The sequence below is a fragment of the Octopus sinensis genome, linkage group LG5 (assembly GCF_006345805.1).
Source record: "Octopus sinensis linkage group LG5, ASM634580v1, whole genome shotgun sequence".
In the NCBI taxonomy this organism is placed as follows: domain Eukaryota; kingdom Metazoa; phylum Mollusca; class Cephalopoda; order Octopoda; family Octopodidae; genus Octopus; species Octopus sinensis.
The window spans coordinates 47,648,400-47,670,230 of record NC_043001.1 but is presented as its reverse complement, the minus strand read 5'-3'; the positions used below and the strand labels follow the sequence as shown (position 1 = coordinate 47,670,230).

Here is a 21,831-nt window from a genome sequence, read left to right as displayed (position 1 = left end):
AAACTCTCCAGCTTTAAATTTTGCAAATCACCTTCGAACAGTTGATTCACTTACAGCATCATCACTATAAACTTCACAAATGTTTTTGCAAGACTTTGCAGCATTTTCTCTTTAAAAAAAAAAAAGAAAAGCATTAAAACGCGAATATGAAATTTTCAAATGTCAATAAAGGGTAACCGGAATGAAAGATAAATCTACTTTTAGTCAGGAACAAAAAAGATATGCACTACCACTTCAAGCAACACTAAAGTTTTAACTTAAAAACGTTGAGAACTTTCCGGACAAGCTAATAATAAATAAGAACTGATTTTTACATTTTAAATATTTCATTTATTTATTCTTAAGCATTCAAAATAAAGATTTTTTTAACCAACGTAATATCAGCTAAAAATGCGTCCAACATTTGCGTAAGATGTTCTGGAATTGCGGCGAACAAGTGGTAGCAAATAATTTAATAAAAATATTGTCCAAGAGAAAATTATTGGTTTAGTTGCTAAGAGTTATCCCCCTTCTAACGCCCGGTGTCCTTCACTTATTAATGTTCGGCATGGGAAGTTAAAACGGTAACATTGTCTTTTAGTTTTTCATTATGACTGTTTTTTTTTATTACTACTTCTGAGTATTGGTATTAAACAGTACTATCATGCTTATGTGATTTTCTTTTCTTATTATTTAATTTTAATTTTGTATGTGCATAAAATTTCCGCTGTTTTTATTCTTATGAAGAAACTATGACCTGAAGCGTGTATATATATTCAGTTAGCCTGAGCCCATGAGGGTTATTTTACACGATGGCTCGACCTCCAAGATACTGCTGCCAAATCTTCCCCTGGAAAGACATTGGTTAATGTAGTCACTACCTAAAACAAAACACGCAGTGGGGCAGCTTCTATAGCATGTCTGTTTGGGGCAAGGATGATCATCGATCAAACAACGTCAGTCCTTTTCCAACGAAGAATCCTAAAAAAAAACCTAGAATTACCTTCTCGCTGAGCGTCTGTTCGGTTTTGTTCGTTGTAACTGGCGCAGGTTACCTTTGGTCGCTCAATCTGCAAGAAATGATAGCTAAATCTCTCAAATAGCAACGTACCGTCTTAAAAATTGGAATGACACGTTGGGTAATTTAGCCCTATCATGTATGTATAGGAAGACATATTGATCATGGAACATCATTGATCATAGATCTGCTCGCTCTGGGCTAAACCTCACCCCACTGTTAACACTGTTTAGTTGTCTCTAAACGGTCTTCTGACCTTGCAGTTAAATCTCCTTTAAATCACACACTTCCGTCTTAAAAATAACGAAATCACACGAATACAGTCTCTGTTATACGGAAAAAAATTATCTGTTTCTTACGTTTGACACCGATTTAATCATAAGTTCAGCTGAATCAAGGATGGCTAGAAACTAGACAACAACAGCGACGATCTTTTCTAGTTTAGAATCTTCAAGTAAACAATATTTTGTGTTGTTGCTAGCGAGAGAAAATTCCACATATGATCATATGAGTTTATGTGTGTGTGTGTGTGTGTGTTTTTTTGTAATTGTAAATTGGTCCTATAAAGTCACACATTGTAATCACTAGCATATTGATTTTAAATTTGAGCGCAAAGCCTGTAAGTTCAGGGAGGGGTAAATCATTTACATTGACACCGACCCTCTTCAGTACACAACTGGTACTTATTTTATTAACCCCAAACGGATGAAAGGTAAAATTCACCCCTGCAGAATTTGAATGCAGCGCATAATGACAGACGAAATGCCACTAAGCATTTTGCCTAGTTTGCCAAAACTACCTATAGTCACACTAGAAGTCTCAGCAAAGTTACATCATAATAGATGAGGATTGAAAGAAGCAGTGGGACGAGAAAATTGCTATGGTTAATAAGATTAAAATAGTTCTAAACTTGTTCAACACTGTAATGAAGATAGAAGATATATGGATGTAATCTCAATTTGTTTTGTTTTGTTTTGTTTTTTTTCTTGTTGGGATTAAAAGAAAGACTAGTGCTCATGTCTTTACCAGGTCCTCCTAGGCAAGTGAGATTAGTGCCATTAACATCCTACTTGAATCTTTAACCCTTTCGTTACTGTATTTATTTTGAGATGCTCTGTGTTTCTTTCAATTATTTTAAATATAACAAAGAATTTAGTAAAATAACTTAATTATCATTAAGCTAGTATTAGGAATATAAATTGCGACTAAGGTTTGGTGGTATATTTTGATGCAAAACTTATGAAAACAAGACATTTGTACTACAGAGCCAGAGCTGGTTTTGGCTGGGTTGGTAACGAAAGGGTTAAAAGTCAACACTTGTGAAAAAGACATGGCAGGGAGAGAATTCCTGAAGGCCAACATTCTGAGAAGAAAGAACTGGACACAGTAATTAACATGGGACCTAGCAGTTGGACACATGAGTGATAGGAGAGGGAGAGGACTAGTGGGTCGAGAAAGCCTGAATGGAGTGGACATGAACCCAGCGAACTTTGAGATGTAAAGGCTATTATAGTTGGAGAGAGAGACAATTATATGCTTGAGGCTAAGGTTTGCCAGTGAGTGGCTTTATTTTGAGTGTGGTCTAGGATGTTTGTCTGTGCAATAGTAGTTGTAGCAGCTGCACTACTTCAAATGTGAGAGCAGTTTTAAGTTGTGGGCTTCACCTGTGCTTTGTAGAGTATTCTTTTAGTGGTTTCAGTCATTTGACTGTAGCAATGCTGGAGCACCACCTTGAAGGGTTTTAGTTGAACAAATTGACACTAGGACTTTTTTTTAAGCCTTGTACTTATTCTATCAGTTTCTGTTTACCAAATCTACTTACAAGTCTTGCCAGGCAGTAGGACTGAACCTGAAACCATGTTGTTGGGAAATAGGCTTCTTACACACAACCACTCCTGCACCTATGTATCAGTAATTGTTGGGGCTGACTTCAATGTGGTTGCCAAGAGTTTACTTCTCTGAGGTAATTACTGATTTGGCTAACAAATACTCTACTCACCTTGGTCTGACTAGCTCACAAGTGATTATTTGCTAATAAGATATCAAGCTACTGGTCTTATCTATGATAACATGGTAAAATGGATATAAGAAATAAAAATGAGTACTTTGTTCAGAAAGCATACCTAAGGATGTTTCCTATGTCATTATATATATTTTACTCATGCCATTGTATTTTTTCTTCACTGCAGATCACCAGAGTTTTTCAAACTTTGTTGCTGCTGCTTTTATTCCAGAATTTCAGTAATTTCTACTTGAGTGGATCCTTGATGAGACGATAACTGTTTGGATGACCACCCATTGTGCATAGATTTCTCACAGCATACTTAAATCTTACAAGCATATGACAAAGTGGATACCTATTTTTAAACATGATTCATCAAAATGTATGGAAACTTTGCAGACCCATTTATACATTGCATCATATCAGATGTTTGAATACTCACACTCTTGGTAGATATTGGCACCATTATTTCAGGCTTGAACTAAATCCTCGAAAACAAACACTGTTTAATTTTAAATACTTATCATCGTCTCTATCACCATCTTCCTCTTCATCACCATTGTCATTGTTATCATCATGGACTTTTGTTCGCCACTTGGCATTTCAACAAGGTAATAATAAAATCGATAGAAAAGTTTACATTGCTTACATCAAAAGCTTGTTGCAGGAATTCAATGATCTTCAGATGCAATATTTGACACCGAAGGACGAGACAGGCCTCTCACATTATGAAAATGAGAGGTACAAGCAGCTAATGCCTGTTGCATTGAAGATTCAGGACATGTTTACAAAAGAGAAGGAACGGGAAGAACTCATCGAACTTTTACTTGGTAAGCAGGAATTTCCCAGTTTTGTGTATAATTCTAATTATTTGTTCATTCATCTCTCTGTCTCATGACTGTGAAGTTAAGAAATTTGCTTTGCAACCATGTAGTTTCAGGTTCTATCTCACTATACAACACTTCTATTATAGTTTTAGGCTGGTCAATACCTTATGAGTGAATTTAGCAGATGGAAACTGTACTGAAGCCATTGTTTGTGTGTGTGTGTGTGTTTATGAGAGTTGGCATTCCATGGCATCACTTGTCACCATCTGAGCTAAACAATGACATGATATTTTTATTCCTTATCGACATCACAACTAGCTGCTCCAAGTTATGGACTCTTTACTTGAAATTGCAAAACCAGATAAGGATTGTAGCAGGAAGAGTATCTCCAACACATTGTCATGTGATGTACAGCATTTCATTCTGCAGAATGTTGGCAAACCTCTTACTTTCTGTCTCCAACTTTGCAAAGTTCACCTGACTTCTGGTCTTTTTTCTAGCTGTTTGGTTTTGTTATCTATGGTCTCCATCTTCCTTGCCTCTTAACTTTTGACTCTTTCTACAATACTCTTCCACCAACATGGAAACAAGATCTGAATTGAAATGTTCATACATGTCCAGAATTACCGGAAGCTTTCCTGCATTCAGTTACAAGTAACACTCCATCAATATATTAAGTCAGCTCTGAAATTTGATCTAGTATTATCCTAGTTGTAATCACAAGCTGTATATAATGTATGGTATCCAACTACCTATACTAGTTAACCTACTTCTCTCCCTTCTTCTCTTTCTTTGATATCTGCTGATATATTATGTAATTATAAGAGACTCCCTGCCAATGAGGTTGATTTAGTTTGTCCACTAATTTCTGATGTCATATTCTTCTCTTAGATCCTTCTGCAGAAGACAAAGATCTTGAAACAATAGTCAAAAGTGAGACTGCTCATTACAATGAAACTATTCAGCAACTTGATGATGAGGTAACTTTCAAGCATATATCAATGTTCTAAAGCTTTTACATTTTTGTCAGAGGTTGTGTGGTAAGATGTTTGCTTCCCAACCTCATGGTATTGGATTCAGTCCCACTGCATGCACCTTGGACGAGTGTCTTCTACTGACAACCCAGTCTGACCAAAGCCTTCTGAGTGGATTTAGTAGAAAGCAACTGAATGAAACCTGACATTACACTCACGGAGTGGTTGGCATTAGGAAGGGCATCCAGCCGTAGAAACACTGCCAGATCAGACTGGGCCTGAAGCAGCCTTCTGGCTTCACAGACCCCAGTTGAACCGTTGAACCCATGCTAGCATGGAAAGCGGACGTTAAATGATGATGATGATGATGACATGGCACAGGAGTGGCTGTGTGGTAAGTAGCTTGCTTACCAACCACATGGTTCTGGGTTCATTCCCACTGCGTGGCACATTGGGCAAGTGTCTTCTACTATAGCCTCGGGCCGACCAAAGCCTTGTGAGTGGATTTGGTAGACGGAAACTGAAAGAAGCCCATCGTATATATGTATATATATGTATGTGTGCGTATATGTTTGTGTGTCTGTGTTTGTCCCCCCCCCCACATTGCTTGACAACCGATCCTGGTGTGTTTACGTCCCCGTAACTTAGCAGTTCGGCAAAAGAGACCGATAGAATAAGTGCTAGGCTTACAAAGAATAAGTCCTAGGGTCGATTTGCTCGACTAATGGCGGTGCTCCAGCATGGCCGCAGTCAAATGACTGAAACAAGTAAAAGAGAATATATCTCACGTGACCAACCATGCTATCAGATGTTGCTACACATCGCTGGTCACAATGCACTTTGCATTGTTTTAGCCTTCAAGTGACACCACCCCACTGGCTAAGCGAGCTGGCCAACAGAAGAAATAGTGAGAGAAAGTTGTGGCGAAAGAGGAATCGCCATTACACCCCCTACCCTCTGCCAGAGCCTTGAGGTGTTTTCATTCAATCAACACTCGCAAAGTCTGGTCTGGGAATCGAAACTGCGATCCTACGATGCGAGTCCGCTGCCCTAACCAATGGGCCATTACGCCTCCACACACATACACACATACACACACATATACACGTATACATACACATATATGTATATACACATGCACATATATATACACACATGTATATATACAAATATATGTGTGTGTGTGTCTGTATTTATATATACATGTGTGTGTGTTTATGCTTGTCCCCCACCACTGCTTGACAACCTGTGTTAGTTTGTTTACATCCCCATAATTTAGTGTGCTAGGTTTAGACAGAAATAAGTACTGGAGACCTTTTGCTTTACAAAACTCTTTAAGGCAGTGCTCCAGCATGGCTGCAATCCAATGGTTGAAACAAGATCTCCATCCTAACACACATATCCCCCACCACCACCACCAAGTAAAGGATTATTGTAACAATAAAATTAGAAAGTTATTGAAAGTTGTTATAGCTGTTGTTGTCTACAAGTTATTATGTGACTCTCTGTTTTCTTACAGATAAAAAGCTTGTTAAGCGTCAGTTCAGGCAGGTCAGCTTCTGATGTAGTTGTGGAAGTCTACCCTGGAGTCGGTGGCCAGGAATCACAGCTATTTGCCAAAGAGATAATCGAGCTGTACTTCAACTATGCACATTATAAAGGATGGGCCTTCTCATTGGTTAATGAAGATCGGAGTGATATTGGTAGGTTGATTACCTTCATTCAACAAATTCCATACTACTGTTTTTATGTAATATCTAACTTTCTCAGGTGAATTATTGTAGCAGTGTATACATGCAGGCATAGCTGTAATGTTTGAAATTTAATTCAAAACTACATGGTCACGGGTTCCATCCCAGTGTATGGCACCTTCAGTATGTATCTTCTGCTATAGCCTCAGGCTGACCAATGCTAAGCAGAAACTATGTGGGGGAGCCTGTTGTATGTGTGTGTCTCTCTGTATGTATCTATCTGTCTGTCTATATATATATATATATATATATATATATATATACATACATATATTTATGTGTGTGTGTCACTTTATATCTATGTTTGTCCCCTCCCTTGCTTGACAACTGGTGTTGGTGTGTTTACATCCTTGTAACTTAGCAGTTCAGCACAAATAGACTGATAAAATAAGAAAAAAAACATCCTGGGGTCAATTTTTTCAACTAAAACCCTTCGAGATGGTGCTCCAGAATGGCCAGTCAAATGACTTTAATAGATAAAAGAAAAAGGTTTGAGAAAAATGTAAATGCTAACAAGAAGGAAATCTGGCTATAAAACAACAGATCAATGTTGTATATAACTCATCTCATCCATAGAAAGACATTCATAATGCAAATGAATGACTGAACGTATATATAAATATGTATATATATATATATATATATATATATATAATATATATAATATGTATATATATATATATATATATATTATATATATATATATATATATATATATATACTAGCAGTATCGCCCGGCGTTGCTCGGGTTTGTAAGGGAAATAACTATATAAGCATTTTTAGAGAGTTACTTCCCTTATAGATGCCAATTCGGGCCTTCTTAGCCATTTCTGTTTTGGTGTCTTCAAGCCATGAAGTCGTTGTTCTAAAAGAACGCTGGTCTCCTTGACAACGCTTTACGACGTTGATTTCCTTACACTCCCTTCCCCACAGCTTCACGAGGGAGGGAAGAAGGGGGAGAAGCAAACAGGTGCAGGTGTGACCATGGATGCCAACTCCGCCGCCATCGACACACGAAAAATTATGCATTAAAATGGAATAAAAAATGATGTTAAGTTATTTTTAAAATCGTAGACTCATCGTAGACGGGCTCGATATGAATCACGACTATAAGATACCCGAATTTGGTTAAACTGCACCGCAAAATGTGGGAGTAGTTAGGAATCTAAATCGAAGGGGACAGACACTCACACAACTACAGTTTTATATATATAGATATATATATTTCCTCTGTCTTCCCTTTTCTGGATCTTTCCTTCTCCTATGTTTCTGACGAAGAGCTCCGCTCGAAACGTTAAACCCTCCTTCTTTCCTGAGCATCCAATAATACTATATTTGTTCCACGTCCTCGCGTTGTTGTGTTTTTTTGTGCTTTCTTGTTTGGATTAACTATATATATATATATGTATGTATGTATGTATGTGTGTGTGTGTGTGTGTTTATTTTCATGTCCACACATTGACAACATTTAGGTAGTAGCAATGTTATATTTATATCTTCCATAAACAATATGTTGTGTAGCTCAGCAGTTTCATTGACTTCAACATGTGATGCGCAGAGGAATAAAAATACCTTAGTTGGCAACAGGAATGGCATCCTTCCAGAGAAAATCATCATTATCATCGTTTAATGTCCGTTTTCCATTGGACGGTTCGACTGGGGTCTGGGAAGTCAGGAGGCTGCACCAGGCTCCAGTTTGATCTGGCAGTGTTTCTACAGTGAGATGCCCTTCCTAATGCCAACCACTCTGAGTGTAGTGGATGCTTTTTACTTTCCACTGGCACAGGGGCCAGAGGAGGCTGGCAATGGCCATGATCAGTTGGTGCTTTTCACGTGTCACCGGCACGGAAGCTAGTCAAGGCGGCGCTGGTATCGGCAACATTTGGACTGTGCTTTTTACGTGCCACCAGTACGGGTATCACAACTACAATTTCCATTTGATTTTTATTTTGATGTTGATTTACTTGACACAATAGGTCTCCTCAAGCACAGCAGGTTACCCTACGATCCAAGGTAAGCACAGCAGGTCGTTCTACGATCCAAGGTATTTTGTATGGGCTGGAGCTGGTTATGTGAAGCTGGTGTAGGATATGCCGTGGACTCATTTTATTTGTTGGGTCTTCGCAGTCACAGCATATCTCCAGAGGTCTTGGTCTTTCCTCATTGCCTCTGTGAGGCGCAATGTTTGACAGTCATGCTTGACCACTTCATCCCATGTCTTCTTGGGTTTACCTTTACCCCAGATTCCTTCAACTGTTTGGGAGTGGCATGCACGCCACATCTGATGCTTCTTATGTCCAACATTTCTCTCAGGGCGCTTACACTCTGTCATGTGTGCACACTGACATTACACATCCAGCGGATCATGCTAGCTTCATTTCTTTCAAGCCTATGCATGTCCTCAGGAATCACAGCCCATGTTTCACTGCTGTGATGCATGGCAGTTCGCACACATGCATCGTACAATCTACCTTTCAATCTGAGCGAGAGACCCTTTGTTACCAGTAGGTGTAGAAGCTTTCTAAACTTTGCCCAGTCTATTCTTACTCTAGTGATTACACTCTCTTAGCATCCACCTCCACCACTAACTTGGTCACCTAGGTAGCGGAAGCTATCACCTACTTCTAGTTTCTCTCCTTGGAGTGTGATGGAATCTGTTTCCTGAGCATCTGTGGTGTCTATTGCCCCTGTGCATCTTCCGCACACTGTCAAACATGTATGGAAAAATCACCCTTTACCAGCCATTTTCCATACTGGTATGGGTTAAATGGTTTGGCAGGAGCTAGCAACAGAGGACTGCAGCTTTTTCTTCAATCCTTGCTTTGCCAAATATCCCCATAGTGTCCTTAATGTATGGCCTGTCCACCTTCACTAATATTTTGTTATCTGTTGACCAATGAGTTCCTACTTGGCTTTAATCCAGAGGTCTTTCTGCTCACAGTTTCTGGATATCTAATGTTTGGAATGTGTCTGGGGCATTTATTTATGAATGTTTGGAGCTTTCTGAGGATATTTGCATTCATTATACTGCTGATCTTTCAAACTTCTTGGGAGAGGTTTGAAAGTGGTCGCACATTAAAATCTCCACTTTTTATTCATGCCTAATTAATATATTTATTTCACTACAGGTGGTATACGTAAAGGTACTGCAATGATATCAGGAGATGATGCTTACAATTACATGAAGTTTGAAGGAGGTGTCCATCGGGTCCAACGAATTCCTAAAACAGAGAAAGGAGGACGTGTGCATACAAGCACAGTGACAGTTGCTGTGTTGCCTCAACCAAAAGATGTAAGGAAATAAATACCACTGTTATATGCTTTACATGTCTAATGTATCAATAGTGTTTAAAATCTGTTTAAGAGTAGCAGCTGCTGACCTGGTGCTGAAGCATGGTGGGGATATTGATAGAAGTCTATTTTGTTTTGTGGCTGTGTGGTAAGAAGTTTGCTTCCACATGGTTTCAGGTTCAGTCCCACTGCATGGCACTTTGAGTAAATGTCTTCTACTGTATTCTCAGGCTGACCAAAACCTCATGAGTTGATTTGTTAGACAGAAACTGAAAGAAGCCCATTGTGTGTGTGTGTGTCGATGGCATGTAAAAAGTACCCAGCACACTCTGCTAAGTGGTTAGCATTAGGAAGGGCATCCATCTGTAAAAACCATGCTACAACAGACAGTGGAGTCTGAACAGCTCCATGTTAAACCGTCCAGCCCATGCCAGAATGGAGAGCAGACATTAAAGGATGATCATGAGATATATATATATATAAAAGGTGCAGCAATATCAAAGGAAGGATAAATGGACAAATAAAAGGTGCGGCAATATCAAAGGATAACCCGGAAAATAGTTTTTGTGTGTGGCAGATGCACAGGGGCAGTAAACACTGAAGATATACAGAAAACAGATTCCATCATATGCCAGAGGATGAAACTAGAAGTAGTTAATAGCTTCCTCTACCTAGACAACCAAGTTTGTAGTGGGGATGGTTGCTCTGAGAGTGTAGCAGCTAGAATAAGAATAGCCCGGGCAAAGTTCAGGGAGCTCCTACCTCTGCTGGCAACTAACGACCTCTCGCTCAGGATGAAAGGTAGACTGTCTGATGCATGTGCATGAACTGCCATGCTACACAGCAATGAAACATGGACCATGACTGCTGAGGACATGCATAGGCTTGAAAGAAATGAAGCTAGTATGATCTGCTGGATGTGTAATGTCAGTGTGCATACATGACAGAGTATAAACGCCCTGAGAGAAAAGTTGAGTATATGTGGTGTGCAAGAGAGATGACTGCGCTGGTATGATCATGTGTTACGTATGGATGAGGACAGTTGTGTGAGGAAATGCCACTCCCTAACTGTGGAAAAAACCTGCGGAAGAGGTAGACCCAGGAAGACATGGGATGAGGTGAAGCATAACCTTTGAACATTGGGTCTCACAGAGGCAATGACAGGAGACTGAGACCATTGGCAATATGCTGTGATTGAGAAGACCCAGCAACTAAAGTGAGATTGCAGCCATGCATGCCCAGCCCACTTAAGAGTACCCCTGATGCATTGGGTGATATGATATGCTTAAGAAGACCTGTTGAGTCAAGTAAAACCAATATTGTAGCTGTGACTAGTGCCTCCTGACTGGCTCCCATGCCGGTGGCACGTGAAAAGCACCATCCAAACATGAGTGACTGATGCTAGTACCCCCTGATTGACTCCCGTATCGGTGGAATGTAAAAAGCACTATCCGAACATGATCGACACCAGGACTGCCTGACTAGCTCCCATGCTGGTAGCATGTAAAAAGCACCATCCAAACACAGCCAATGTCAGTACCCACTGACTGGCTCTATCCAAATGTGATCAATACCAGGCCCGCCTGACTAGCTCCTGTGCTGGTGGCACGTAAAAAGCACCCACTACACTTTCAGAGTGGTTGGCGTTACAAAGGGCATCCAGCTATAGAAACATTGCCAGATCAGATTGGAGCCTCATGCAGCTGCTGGCTCTCCAGACCTCAGTCAAACCGTCCAACCTATGACAGCATGGAAAATGGACGTTAAATGATGGTAACATGTATAAATGTATGTGTGTGTGTCTTTGTGTTTGATTTTGTCCCCCACCACCACTTGACTGATGTTGGTGCTTTTACATCCCCGTAACTTACAGGTTATCGCAAAAGAGACCAATAGAATAAGTACCAAGCTTAAAAAAAGGTTCTGGGCTCAATTCATTCAACTAAAACTTCTTCAAGGCAGTGTCCCAGCATGACCACAGTCTAATGACTGAGACAAGTAAAAGATAAAAGATACATGTAACTTGCCATTGACATCTGCTGCTGTCACTTGCCATTGGTCATCTTTTTTTGCTACCCATCGTATCAGTATTACATCATACAACTCATGCTGTTTCTTAATCGTAAATTCTTCTATGCATTTTGCAAATTTAGTAACCATTCACTGTAGCACTTTCATGCTTTCTTCTTTTCAGAATCACTAGATGCAAGTGTACTGTCTTCTCACATTCCTCACTTACAACGTCTCAGTTCTCTCTGATACACTGCCTTGCTTTTTGGAACACCTCACACCTCTGATCCTCTTAGCTTTCAGCTTCTCCCTTTGTTATGTAAACATAATGCCTAGCTTCACTTCTAGTTACTTGGTATAATTCTCTGTTGCTCTCATTTTTCCAGTCTTCCTAAGCTTGTCAAATCACTTTTATAGCACTGTCAGCCTCACTGTCCCACCACTACATCACCCTTGGTCTGGTGAAGACTTTGTGCCAGCCAAAGATTTGGTCTGTGGCTCTCAATAGGTTGCCCTCTAGGAACTTCCAATTGTTTATTCATTACTGCCTTAACTCCTCTTTCTTTTCATCAAATGCTTCAAGCAGAACATTTCTAAATTTCTAAGTGTTGTCTGAAGCCTTAAACTTCCAATTTTCCCTTTTCCAGACTGGTTTGTGTCTTTGAGTTCTTCTAGTTTTAAGTGAAATAATAATAATAATTCTTTTATTAGCCACAAGGGCTCAAATAAAATAACTTTAAATGACATGCAACAACATAAAATCAAAAATGGGACGATACAATGGGTTTTACAGTGTGTAAATGATATAAATAGCAATTAAAATTATACAAATTAAAACTCCCAGTACAGGAGGTGCTTTAAGGTCCTTGTGGAAAAACCCAGAAAAGCCATGGGTGCCTGATCAACATGGCAAGAGCCCTTCTTTTATTTCTCACAGGTGTATGCTCAGAATTGGTCCTTTCACACTTGCCATTCTTCCAACATTCACCCACCTTTCAACAGACTTGCTACAAGGCAACTCTTCCCTCTCCACTCTCAACTTCCTTTGCAAGTGAAACTTGAAAAAGTTGATGAGGGATTGGACAAAGAGGAAAGTGTCTGTCTTTAACCTTTTCAAATAGGTCCACCATACTACCTCTTTCGCTACAGCCACTAGACAAATAAAAGTTACCTGCCCCTCCTGACCAAAAGAGGGCAGCAAAGCAATCTTCTTAATGGATTCAGCTGATAGCCGGATCCGTCCTACACGCAACAGCAAGTGTTTGACATAAACCCACAAGTCAGCAATACTCAGGCACTTGACTAAGGCATGCAGAATGGTTTCATCGTTCTGGGCGCACCTCAGGCAGACTCAGCTGATGGCACTTCCGTGCCTGTAAAGTTTATCTCAAACAGGCAGCACCCCTTGGTAGCACTGCCAGGTAAGGGATTTTTGGAAGTTAATGGAATTTGTATCTTTGTGGTACCAGTGCCGGTGGCACACAAGAATCCATCCAAACGTGGCCGTAGTCAGTACCGCAGCACTGGCCATCGTGCTGTGGGCACATAACAAACACCATCCGATCGTGGCCGTTCGCCAGCCTCATCTAGCACCTGTGTCGGTGGCACATAAAAACACCATCCGAAGACCCGGCAAGACTAGTCAGGCCATAACCCATGGCCCCTACCTGGGACGTAGTCAGTCCACCTGTGCATACCTTCCTCCTTGTGATACTTGTGAAGGCCTGTTGAGGCAAGTGAAAATCAAAATCAAATCAAAACAAATCAAAATAGATGAACATCAATGGAATTTGTATCTTTGTGGTACCAGTGCCGGTGGCACACAAGAGAAAACCATCCGAAAGTGGCCGTAGCCAGTACCGCATCGACTGGCCTCCGTGCTGTGGGCACATGACAAACACCATCCGATCATGGCCGTTCGCCAGCCTCATCTAGCACCTGTGTCGGTGGCACATAAAAAACACCATCCGAAGACCCGGCAAGACTAGTCAGGCCATAACCCATGGCCCCTACCTGGGACGTAGTCAGTCCACCTGTGCATACCTTCCTTCTTGTGACACTTGTGAAGACCTGTTGAGGCAAGTGAAAATCAAAACAAATCAAAATAGATGAACATCAATGGAATCTGTATCTTTGTGGTACCAGTGCCGGTGGCACACACTTTGTCGTACCAGTGCCGGTGGCACACAAGAAAACCATCCGAACGTGGCCGTAGCCAGTTCCGCATCGACCGGCCTCCGTGCTGTGGGCACGTAACAAACACCATCCGATCATGGCCGTTCGCCAGCCTCATCTGGCACCTGTGTCGGTGGCACATAAAAACACCTTCCGAAGACCCGGCAAGACTAGTCAGTCCACCTGTGCATACCTTCCTTCTTGTGACACTTGTGAAGACCTGTTGAGGCAAGTGAAAATCAAAATCAAATCAAAATAGATGAACATCAATGGAATTTGTATCTTTGTGGTACCAGTGCCTGTGGCACACAAGAAATCCATCCGAACGTGGCCGTAGTCAGTACAGCATCGACTGGCCATCGTGCTGTGGGCACATAACAAACACCATCCGATCGTGGCCGTTCGCCAGCCTCATCTAGCACCTGTGTCGGTGGCACATAAAAACACCATCCGAAGACCCGGCAAGACTAGTCAGGCCATAACCTGTGGCCCCTACCTGGGACGTAGTCAGTCCACCTGTGCATACCTTCCTTCTTGTGACACTTGTGAAGACCTGTTGAGGCAAGTGAAAATCAAAACAAATCAAAATAGATGAACATCAATGGAATTTGTATCTTTGTGGTACCAGTGCCGGTGGCACGTGGCACACAAGAAAACCATCCGAACGTGGCCGTAGCCAGTACCGCATCGACTGGCCTCCGTGCTGTGGGCACGTAACAAACACCATCCGATCGTGGCCGTTTGCCAGCCTCATCTGGCACTTGTGTCGGTGGCACATAAAAACACCATCCGAGCGTGGCCGTTTGCCAGCCTCGTCTGGCACCTGTGTCGGTGGCACATAAAATCACCCACTACACTCTCGGAGTGGTTGGCGTTAGGAAGGGCATCCAGCTGTAGAAACACTGCCAGATCTGACTGGACTGGTGCAGCTTTCGGGCTCCCCAGACCCCAGTTGAACCGTCCAACCCATGCTAGCATGGAAAGCGGACGTTAAATGATGATGATGATGATGATCGATAGGCCCAGGCCTGAAAGTTCTCTGAAATAGACCATTTAGTTGATCCTCACCGATGCCCAGATTTTCCTCAAGAACATCATCAAACGTTCCCTCTACTAGCCATCTATAGAATGCTACAGTGGAACTACCACCGACCGCATTGCCTGCATGGCAGAGGGCTCTGAGTGCTTGATAGCACTAAAGGTGCCAAGCCCCTCCTCAGTCTACGCCTGATCCTAATCAGTCAAAGAGATGAGCTGTAGGAAAGTGTGCCTGACAAACAGTGAACACATCTGCTCACCATCAAGGAAACGCTGGAGATGATGCAACCTCAGCCAATTTCTGCACATCAGCAACCACAGCATGCCCATCCCTCCATTCAGTAGCTGGTTGACAGCAGATGAAGTGCCTGACCAGTGGAATGTGTCCCTTCCACAGAAAGCGGAAGAGTAAGTGCACCAGCTTGGTCAACCAGCAAACAGGACAAGAGACAACAGTCAAATGGTAATAGATGACTGATGCGATGTACACATTCACCACCTCCACTCAATCTTTCAGGGACAGCTTCCTCTTGGCCCATTTCTGAGTGAGATTCACTACCCTGCTCATCACCTTGTCCCAGTTTTTCTCCACCTGGAGGTCCAAACCAAACCAAATTCTGAGCAACTTAACAGGACCATCTGACCAGTGCCCCACAACGCTGTTAGACAGTATGGACTTGCCTCTCCAGGTGCCAAGTTGCAAGACCACTGACTTTTCTGCATTCATTTTTGCCCCTGTCACTACTTCATATTCTTGTAGTGTTTCACCAATCAGCTCTATATGCCTGTGGATCAACACTATGATAGTGACATCATCAGCGTAAGCAGACACACTTCTCCCACATCCTAGATCACACGGGACATGCCTCAAAGCCTCCAACTTCCACAGTAATGGCTCAAGAGTCAGCACATACAGAAGGGAGGAGAGAGGGCACCCATGACAAACTGAACGTAAGATGTTGAATGACTCCAACAGGTGATCATTCACATGAACAACTGAGCAGGTACCGCTATACAAAGCAGCGATCCAACCATGGAAAACTGGATTGAAACTGGCTGCCTTGAGGACAGCTGCCAAGTATTGATGGTCAACCCTATCAAAGGCTTTAGATTGATCTAAATTGATCTGAGCTCCACCCATGCCAGCTTCGTTATCCACCTTCTCTATGATGTAGCACATATGATGGAGGTTATTGTGAATATTCCTGGTTGGGATAGCACATGTTTGAGCCTCGACAACCAGCTTGTTCGTGACAAGCGCCAACCTCTTGGCTAACACCTTGGCCAAAATCTTCAACTCTGCATTGAGCAGAGTGATGGGCCTGAAATTTTCTATATTCCCCCTCAACAGACACAATTGAGAATTCTCCCATTCTGCTGCCAGTTGCAGTAGACGTTTGCTAAGAGGCCTACAAACAAGTCTGGCATCGTAGTATAAAGCTTGTAGGGCAGACCATCCAAACCTGGCGATCTACCCCTTGTGCAACTCTTCATTGCTTCCAGTATTTCCACACTGTTATCGGCCTTTCACAGTAATCTGCCTCACTCACTGAGAGTAGTGGCAGTTCATCCAGGTACACACTAAAGTCTACCCTGTTACCCATCCTACCATTCATCCCGAACAGTCAAGCAAAGTGCCGCTGAAAAGCTGCACACATCTGTTTCAGCTCGAACACCACACATCTACTCTAGTCCACCAAAGACTAAATGGTGGCTTTATTGCCACTTTTCGCCTCCACCACATGGCCCCATCGTGATGCTTTCGTTCCCTCCCCACTTAGTGAACATGCATTAGCTCTGACAATGCAGCCTTCATGTTTGACGTCGAAAAATTGGTTGAGAGCCAACCTTGCTGCCAACACATTGGTTGCAATGCCTGTCCTAAGCGCCTCATCTAACTTCCTCACTAAAACTCCCTCTATTCTATTTCTCTCTACAGCTAATTGCTTGCTAAACCTAATCGATTCTACTCTAGTTGCCCTTTTAAGAGCAAACCACCAATTGTTGTTGACGATTGCACCCATCAACGCATGCTTAACTAATTCGCTAATCCGGTCTCTGTAAGTTTGACACGCCGATAACAACATGTTCAGCTTCCAGTAATCGGGACCTGTCTATGAAGCTTATCTAAGTCGATCACAAATTTGTGGCCTGTGTAGCCAACCATGTGAAATTGTCGACACCCTGTGCTATCCCTGTCCATTGACCTACAAAATACCCTATCTAGATACGATCTAGATGACCTGATGTGGTTTGTTCAAAGCTACACTGGCACATTCTGGTAATCTAGTCAGTACGTGTCAGACAACTGAAAACACCTGAGCAGGTTTTTGAGGCTTTTGCACCCCATTCTTCTATCAGATACCCTGAAACGTCCATCTAAGACAGCGTTCCAATCCCCTACTAATACTAAAGTCTGAGACATTCCCAGGTAAACCTCCAGGCGCTTGAAGTAATCAGACTGCCCTGTCCCTGTCGGAGCATAGGCGGCCATCAGTCTGAAAACACCACCATCACTGCTGTTCACAACTAGGACTACCAACTTATCTTCCGGATCCAGGAAGACTGCCTTTATTTTCAAATCCAGACCCTTCTGGAAAAGCACAACAGTACCACCACCACCCCTTCCTAGCTGACATGGAGATAGAAAAATCTTGTACCCACTGCAAAAGGTGATGAGGTCCCATGGGTCATATTGTCTGGATTCATTAATGGCTGCAACATCTACACTAAGTGATCTCAGGTCATTTAAAAGGTGACCTTGTTTCCAAGGTAACCCGAGGCCCCTGACATTTATACAACCTATTCTGAGCATCACCATGGTAAAATAAATTTAAGATGGAGAAGAGCTCTACTTACCACTATTGTCTGGCAGGGGTGTCCCCCTGGTCATTGGTATGGGCGTTTCCACGAGACTTTTGTATAACCTCGTAGAGAATGTCATCTGAAATGACCCAACAGCATTTGGAAAATTAATTTTCAGTGTGTTGTAGGTGTCCTGTTTTAATTTTTAAATTTGTATGTGTGGTGGTGGTGCATTGCATGTTGGGAAGACAAGTCTTCCATTGTGGTGTCTGTGTTTTCTCTAATGTATGTAACAAGGTGGATTTTGTCAGTGTTGTTGGCTGTCAGGCTGGTGGTGTTTGTTCAGTCTGTTTGTGTTGTGCACTGTGTTGGTGTTTGAGCCTTGGACAGAATTCATTCTTATTTGCAGTTTCTGCCTTCCCAGACAGTTTGAGGTCCACATCTTCCTCATACGTTACATGTTTGTGTGTATTTGCGTTTGTAATATTTATTTCTTTATTACCCACAAGGGGCTAAACATAGAGGGGACAAACAAGGACAGACAAACGGATTAAGTCGATTACATCGACCCCAGTGCATAACTGGTACTTAATTTATCAACCCCGAAAGGATGAAACGCGAAGTCGACCTCGGTGGAATTTGAACTCAGAACGTAGTGATGGGCGAAATACCGCGAAGCGCTTCGCCCGGTGTGCTAACGTCTCTGCCAGCTCGCCGCCTGGGTTTGTAATATTAGTTATTTGTATCATTCATTTATTTTCAGATTGATATTGCCTTGAATCCTAAGGACCTACAGATAACAACATGTCGAGCTAGCGGTAGTGGAGGACAACATGTAAACACGACAGACAGTGCTGTACGCATTGTTCATATCCCAACTGGTAAATAACAACACTAACTTTCCCAATATTATATTATAATAATCTCTTGAAACTAAGCAAAGAAGACATTTCTGGGTTTTTTTACAACAGGAAAATTAAAAAATTAATTTACACATCCATTTTCTCATGTTTATATGGTGGAATTAATTGGTTGAGTTTCTTCTTAATCAACAGCAAGAAAAAATTTAGGAAAGGTGGGTATTTCATAAGATATTGTGCTCTTGAGAGAAAGGATTGGTGGTAGGAGTATTTGGTATGAAGATGCAATATGCATCATAAAAGGAGAAAAGACTTGAATGGAGGTAGAACTCGACCAGCTAGCTCTGGTGAATAGATGCCATTGTCATCATCATTGTTCGACCGTGGTCGAGACAATGGAATTTACCATGCTACGCCAGACTTCACGGTCCATCATAGCATTACGGAGGTTCTGTTGCTGGATGCCTGTATCCCTGGAGATTACATCAGGGTAGGAGAGTGTGCACCCTCTGGTATTGCAAGTAGATGGCTTCCAGAGAAGAAGAGTAGAAATTACCTCGCTTTCAGCTCTACAACAATTTCCAGCAAACTGGACTCTCCTACCTTTCACAAGGTATTGTAGTAGATGTAGGGTATTGTGCCATGTCAGGTATTGTAGTAGATGAAGGGTGAAGACTCATCATATCTCAAGGCCAGAGGTTGAGGTGGATTGGTGATGACACCATCCAAATCAGTCAAATGGCTTTCTTTTAGGTGCAACCCAAGATGTGGAAGTAATTTTTCCACTGCAGTTGGCAGTTAAGCATTGTAGACAGTCAGTAACTGGTTAGAGCTGAAAATGTTGCTGGCCCTGAAGAGAAAGGCTTCATTTTGCTGTTTTGAATGCATATAGATCACCAGTAGATATAATTCTTCTTTCTTTGCTGTGGTGGTGGACCATCTTGATTTTTGTTAAAAGTGGCAATTTGTCCTCTCCTTTTTCAATGCTCACAAGTCTCCTATCATGGAGTAATGCTCCTCTCCTATGTGAAGCATTACAATATAGTACTAAGATACTGTGGTTGTAATGTACTGTAGTACTATTGTTGTAGTGAACTGTTGTACTGCATATTTCAGCCTTATATACCACTATAGTAGTAGTAGTGGTAGTGGTGGTGGTGGTAGTAGTAGTAGTAGTAGTTGTTCACACTGTTTTTGTAGTATAAGCATACTATTTTCTATCATGTATTACATACTGTCATTTTGTTAATGTACTCTTGTATTACATACTGTTATTGTAATGTACTCTGTTACTACATACTGTTATTGTGGTGTATTTCAGCCCTATTATTTTAGTGTACTTATAGAATTGCTTCCTTTTATAATGTACTTTAACTTCATACACTCTGCTTTTGTAAACATAAACTCTTTAGTTTCTTACTTTAATCTACAGGAATGGCAGCAGAAAGCCAACAGGAGCGGTCGCAGATGAAGAATAAAGAAATTGCAATGAAATTATTACAGACAAGGTAGGTGATCATTAATTCTTCAGTTATTTCATTTTACTTTAAGTGTTTGACAGAAGATAAAATACTCCTCCCTTACTCAATTCCTTGTATTCTTTTTCTCTATCTCTTTTTCTTTATCTATGTCTTTGGGGGTAAAAAACATATTACTGCATTTGTTAAGAGTTCAAAACTTATCAGATCCTGTTTTACTCTTGCTAATTTTAATTGTTACTTGCAGGTTATACCAAAAACAGTTACAACAACAGGAACAAGAGATCCAATCCAGTCGTAAAACACAAATTGGAACGGCTGGTCGATCTGAGAAGATTCGAACATATAATTTCAACCAGGACCGAATAACTGACCATCGACTTTCATATAACATACATAATTTATCACAGTTTTTCACAGATGGACAAATTTTGGACAATTTATTAGAGGATTTACTCTGTCAAGAAAAAGAGGGCTATTTGCACCAGAAATTAGAAGAGTTTTCTCTATCTATGCAAAAAACATGAAAAGCAATCCCTTTTTTTGATCAGAGGCATAAGAAATCATATTGATTCATGTTATTAGTAAGTTATTTTATAAATGCATTAAAATTCAATACTTGCCTTATGTTAAATTTTTGGTTGCATGATGAAGGCACATGGCTTAGTGGTTAGAGCATGAGGTAGTGACTTCAATTTCCAGACCAAGTTGTGTGTTGTGTCATTGAGTAAAACACTCTATTTCATGTTGCTCTTGTTCACTCAGCTGTAGAAATGAGTTGCAACATCACTGGTGCCAAGCTGTATTAGCCTTTGTCTTTCCCTAAGATAACATCAGTGGCATTGAAAGAGGAGGCTGATATGCACGAGTGACTGTTGGTCTTCCATAAACAACCTTGCCTGGACTTGGGGTGGGGAACTTTCTAGGTGCAATCTCATGGTCATTCATGACTGAAGGGGTCTTTACCCATTTAGATGCATGCATAGCTATGTGGTTAAGAAGTTTGCTGTACAACCACAAGGGCTTGGGTTATTTCATTGTATAGCATCTTGGGTAAGTGTCTTTTACTGTGACCTTGGGTTGAACAGTGTCTTGTGATTGAAATTTGGTTGGTGACAATCATACAAGAAACTCATCCAATATGTGTCCATGTGATTCTTATGGTATCAGTACTGGCCAATTCTATTTAATTAATCCTAACCCTAATTTGCTAGTTGTAGATTTTCTGCAGAGAATGATGGCATTCAGCTTCCAGTAACAAGGTTCCTGTCTAAATGTTACATCCAGAATGCCTCAGTAGATTGCAAGTTTGTGGTTTGTGTAGCCAGCCAACCAAAATTGTGAACAGTCTATGTTATCTCTATTCAATGTTCAATTTGGATGACTCTGGTGGAGTTTGTCCAAGTCCTGATTGATACATTCAGGAAATCTAGTTGATACATGTCAGATAGACCAAGCTGCTTGAGCAGGTTTGCAAGTTTTTCCATCCAGTTTTCCTATCAGATACTCCCAGTGGATATCTAAGATATCATTCCAGTTACCTACAGACACACAAATCCAACTGCCTTACTCAAGTTGGGGCCTTAAACATCCATTTGTCTGAAGGCTCTACCTTCATATCCA

General features: G+C 41.3%; 1 protein-coding gene across 1 annotated transcript; it reads left to right on the top strand.

Annotated features, from left to right (window-relative positions):
• Positions 1-515: 515 nt before the first annotated feature.
• LOC115211887 (peptide chain release factor 1-like, mitochondrial) lies at positions 516-20,824 on the top strand. Its single transcript, XM_029780631.1, has 8 exons — positions 516-563; positions 3,187-3,829; positions 4,718-4,806; positions 6,320-6,503; positions 9,680-9,843; positions 18,634-18,751; positions 20,163-20,238; positions 20,456-20,824. The coding sequence occupies exons 2-8, from the start codon at positions 3,367-3,369 to the stop codon at positions 20,733-20,735; spliced, it is 1,374 nt and encodes a 457-aa protein (XP_029636491.1). The 5' UTR covers positions 516-563; positions 3,187-3,366; the 3' UTR covers positions 20,736-20,824.
• Positions 20,825-21,831: the final 1,007 nt, after the last annotated feature.

Excerpts from the sequence above, each read along its gene's own strand:
- LOC115211887 (XM_029780631.1), top strand. The coding sequence starts at position 3,367 with ATGATTCATCAAAATGTATGGAAACTTTGCAGACCCATTTATACATTG. Across the intron at positions 6,504-9,679 it reads TGAAGATCGGAGTGATATTG|GTGGTATACGTAAAGGTACT; the intron begins GTAGGTTGATTA and ends ATTTCACTACAG. Across the intron at positions 18,752-20,162 it reads CATTGTTCATATCCCAACTG|GAATGGCAGCAGAAAGCCAA; the intron begins GTAAATAACAAC and ends TTTAATCTACAG.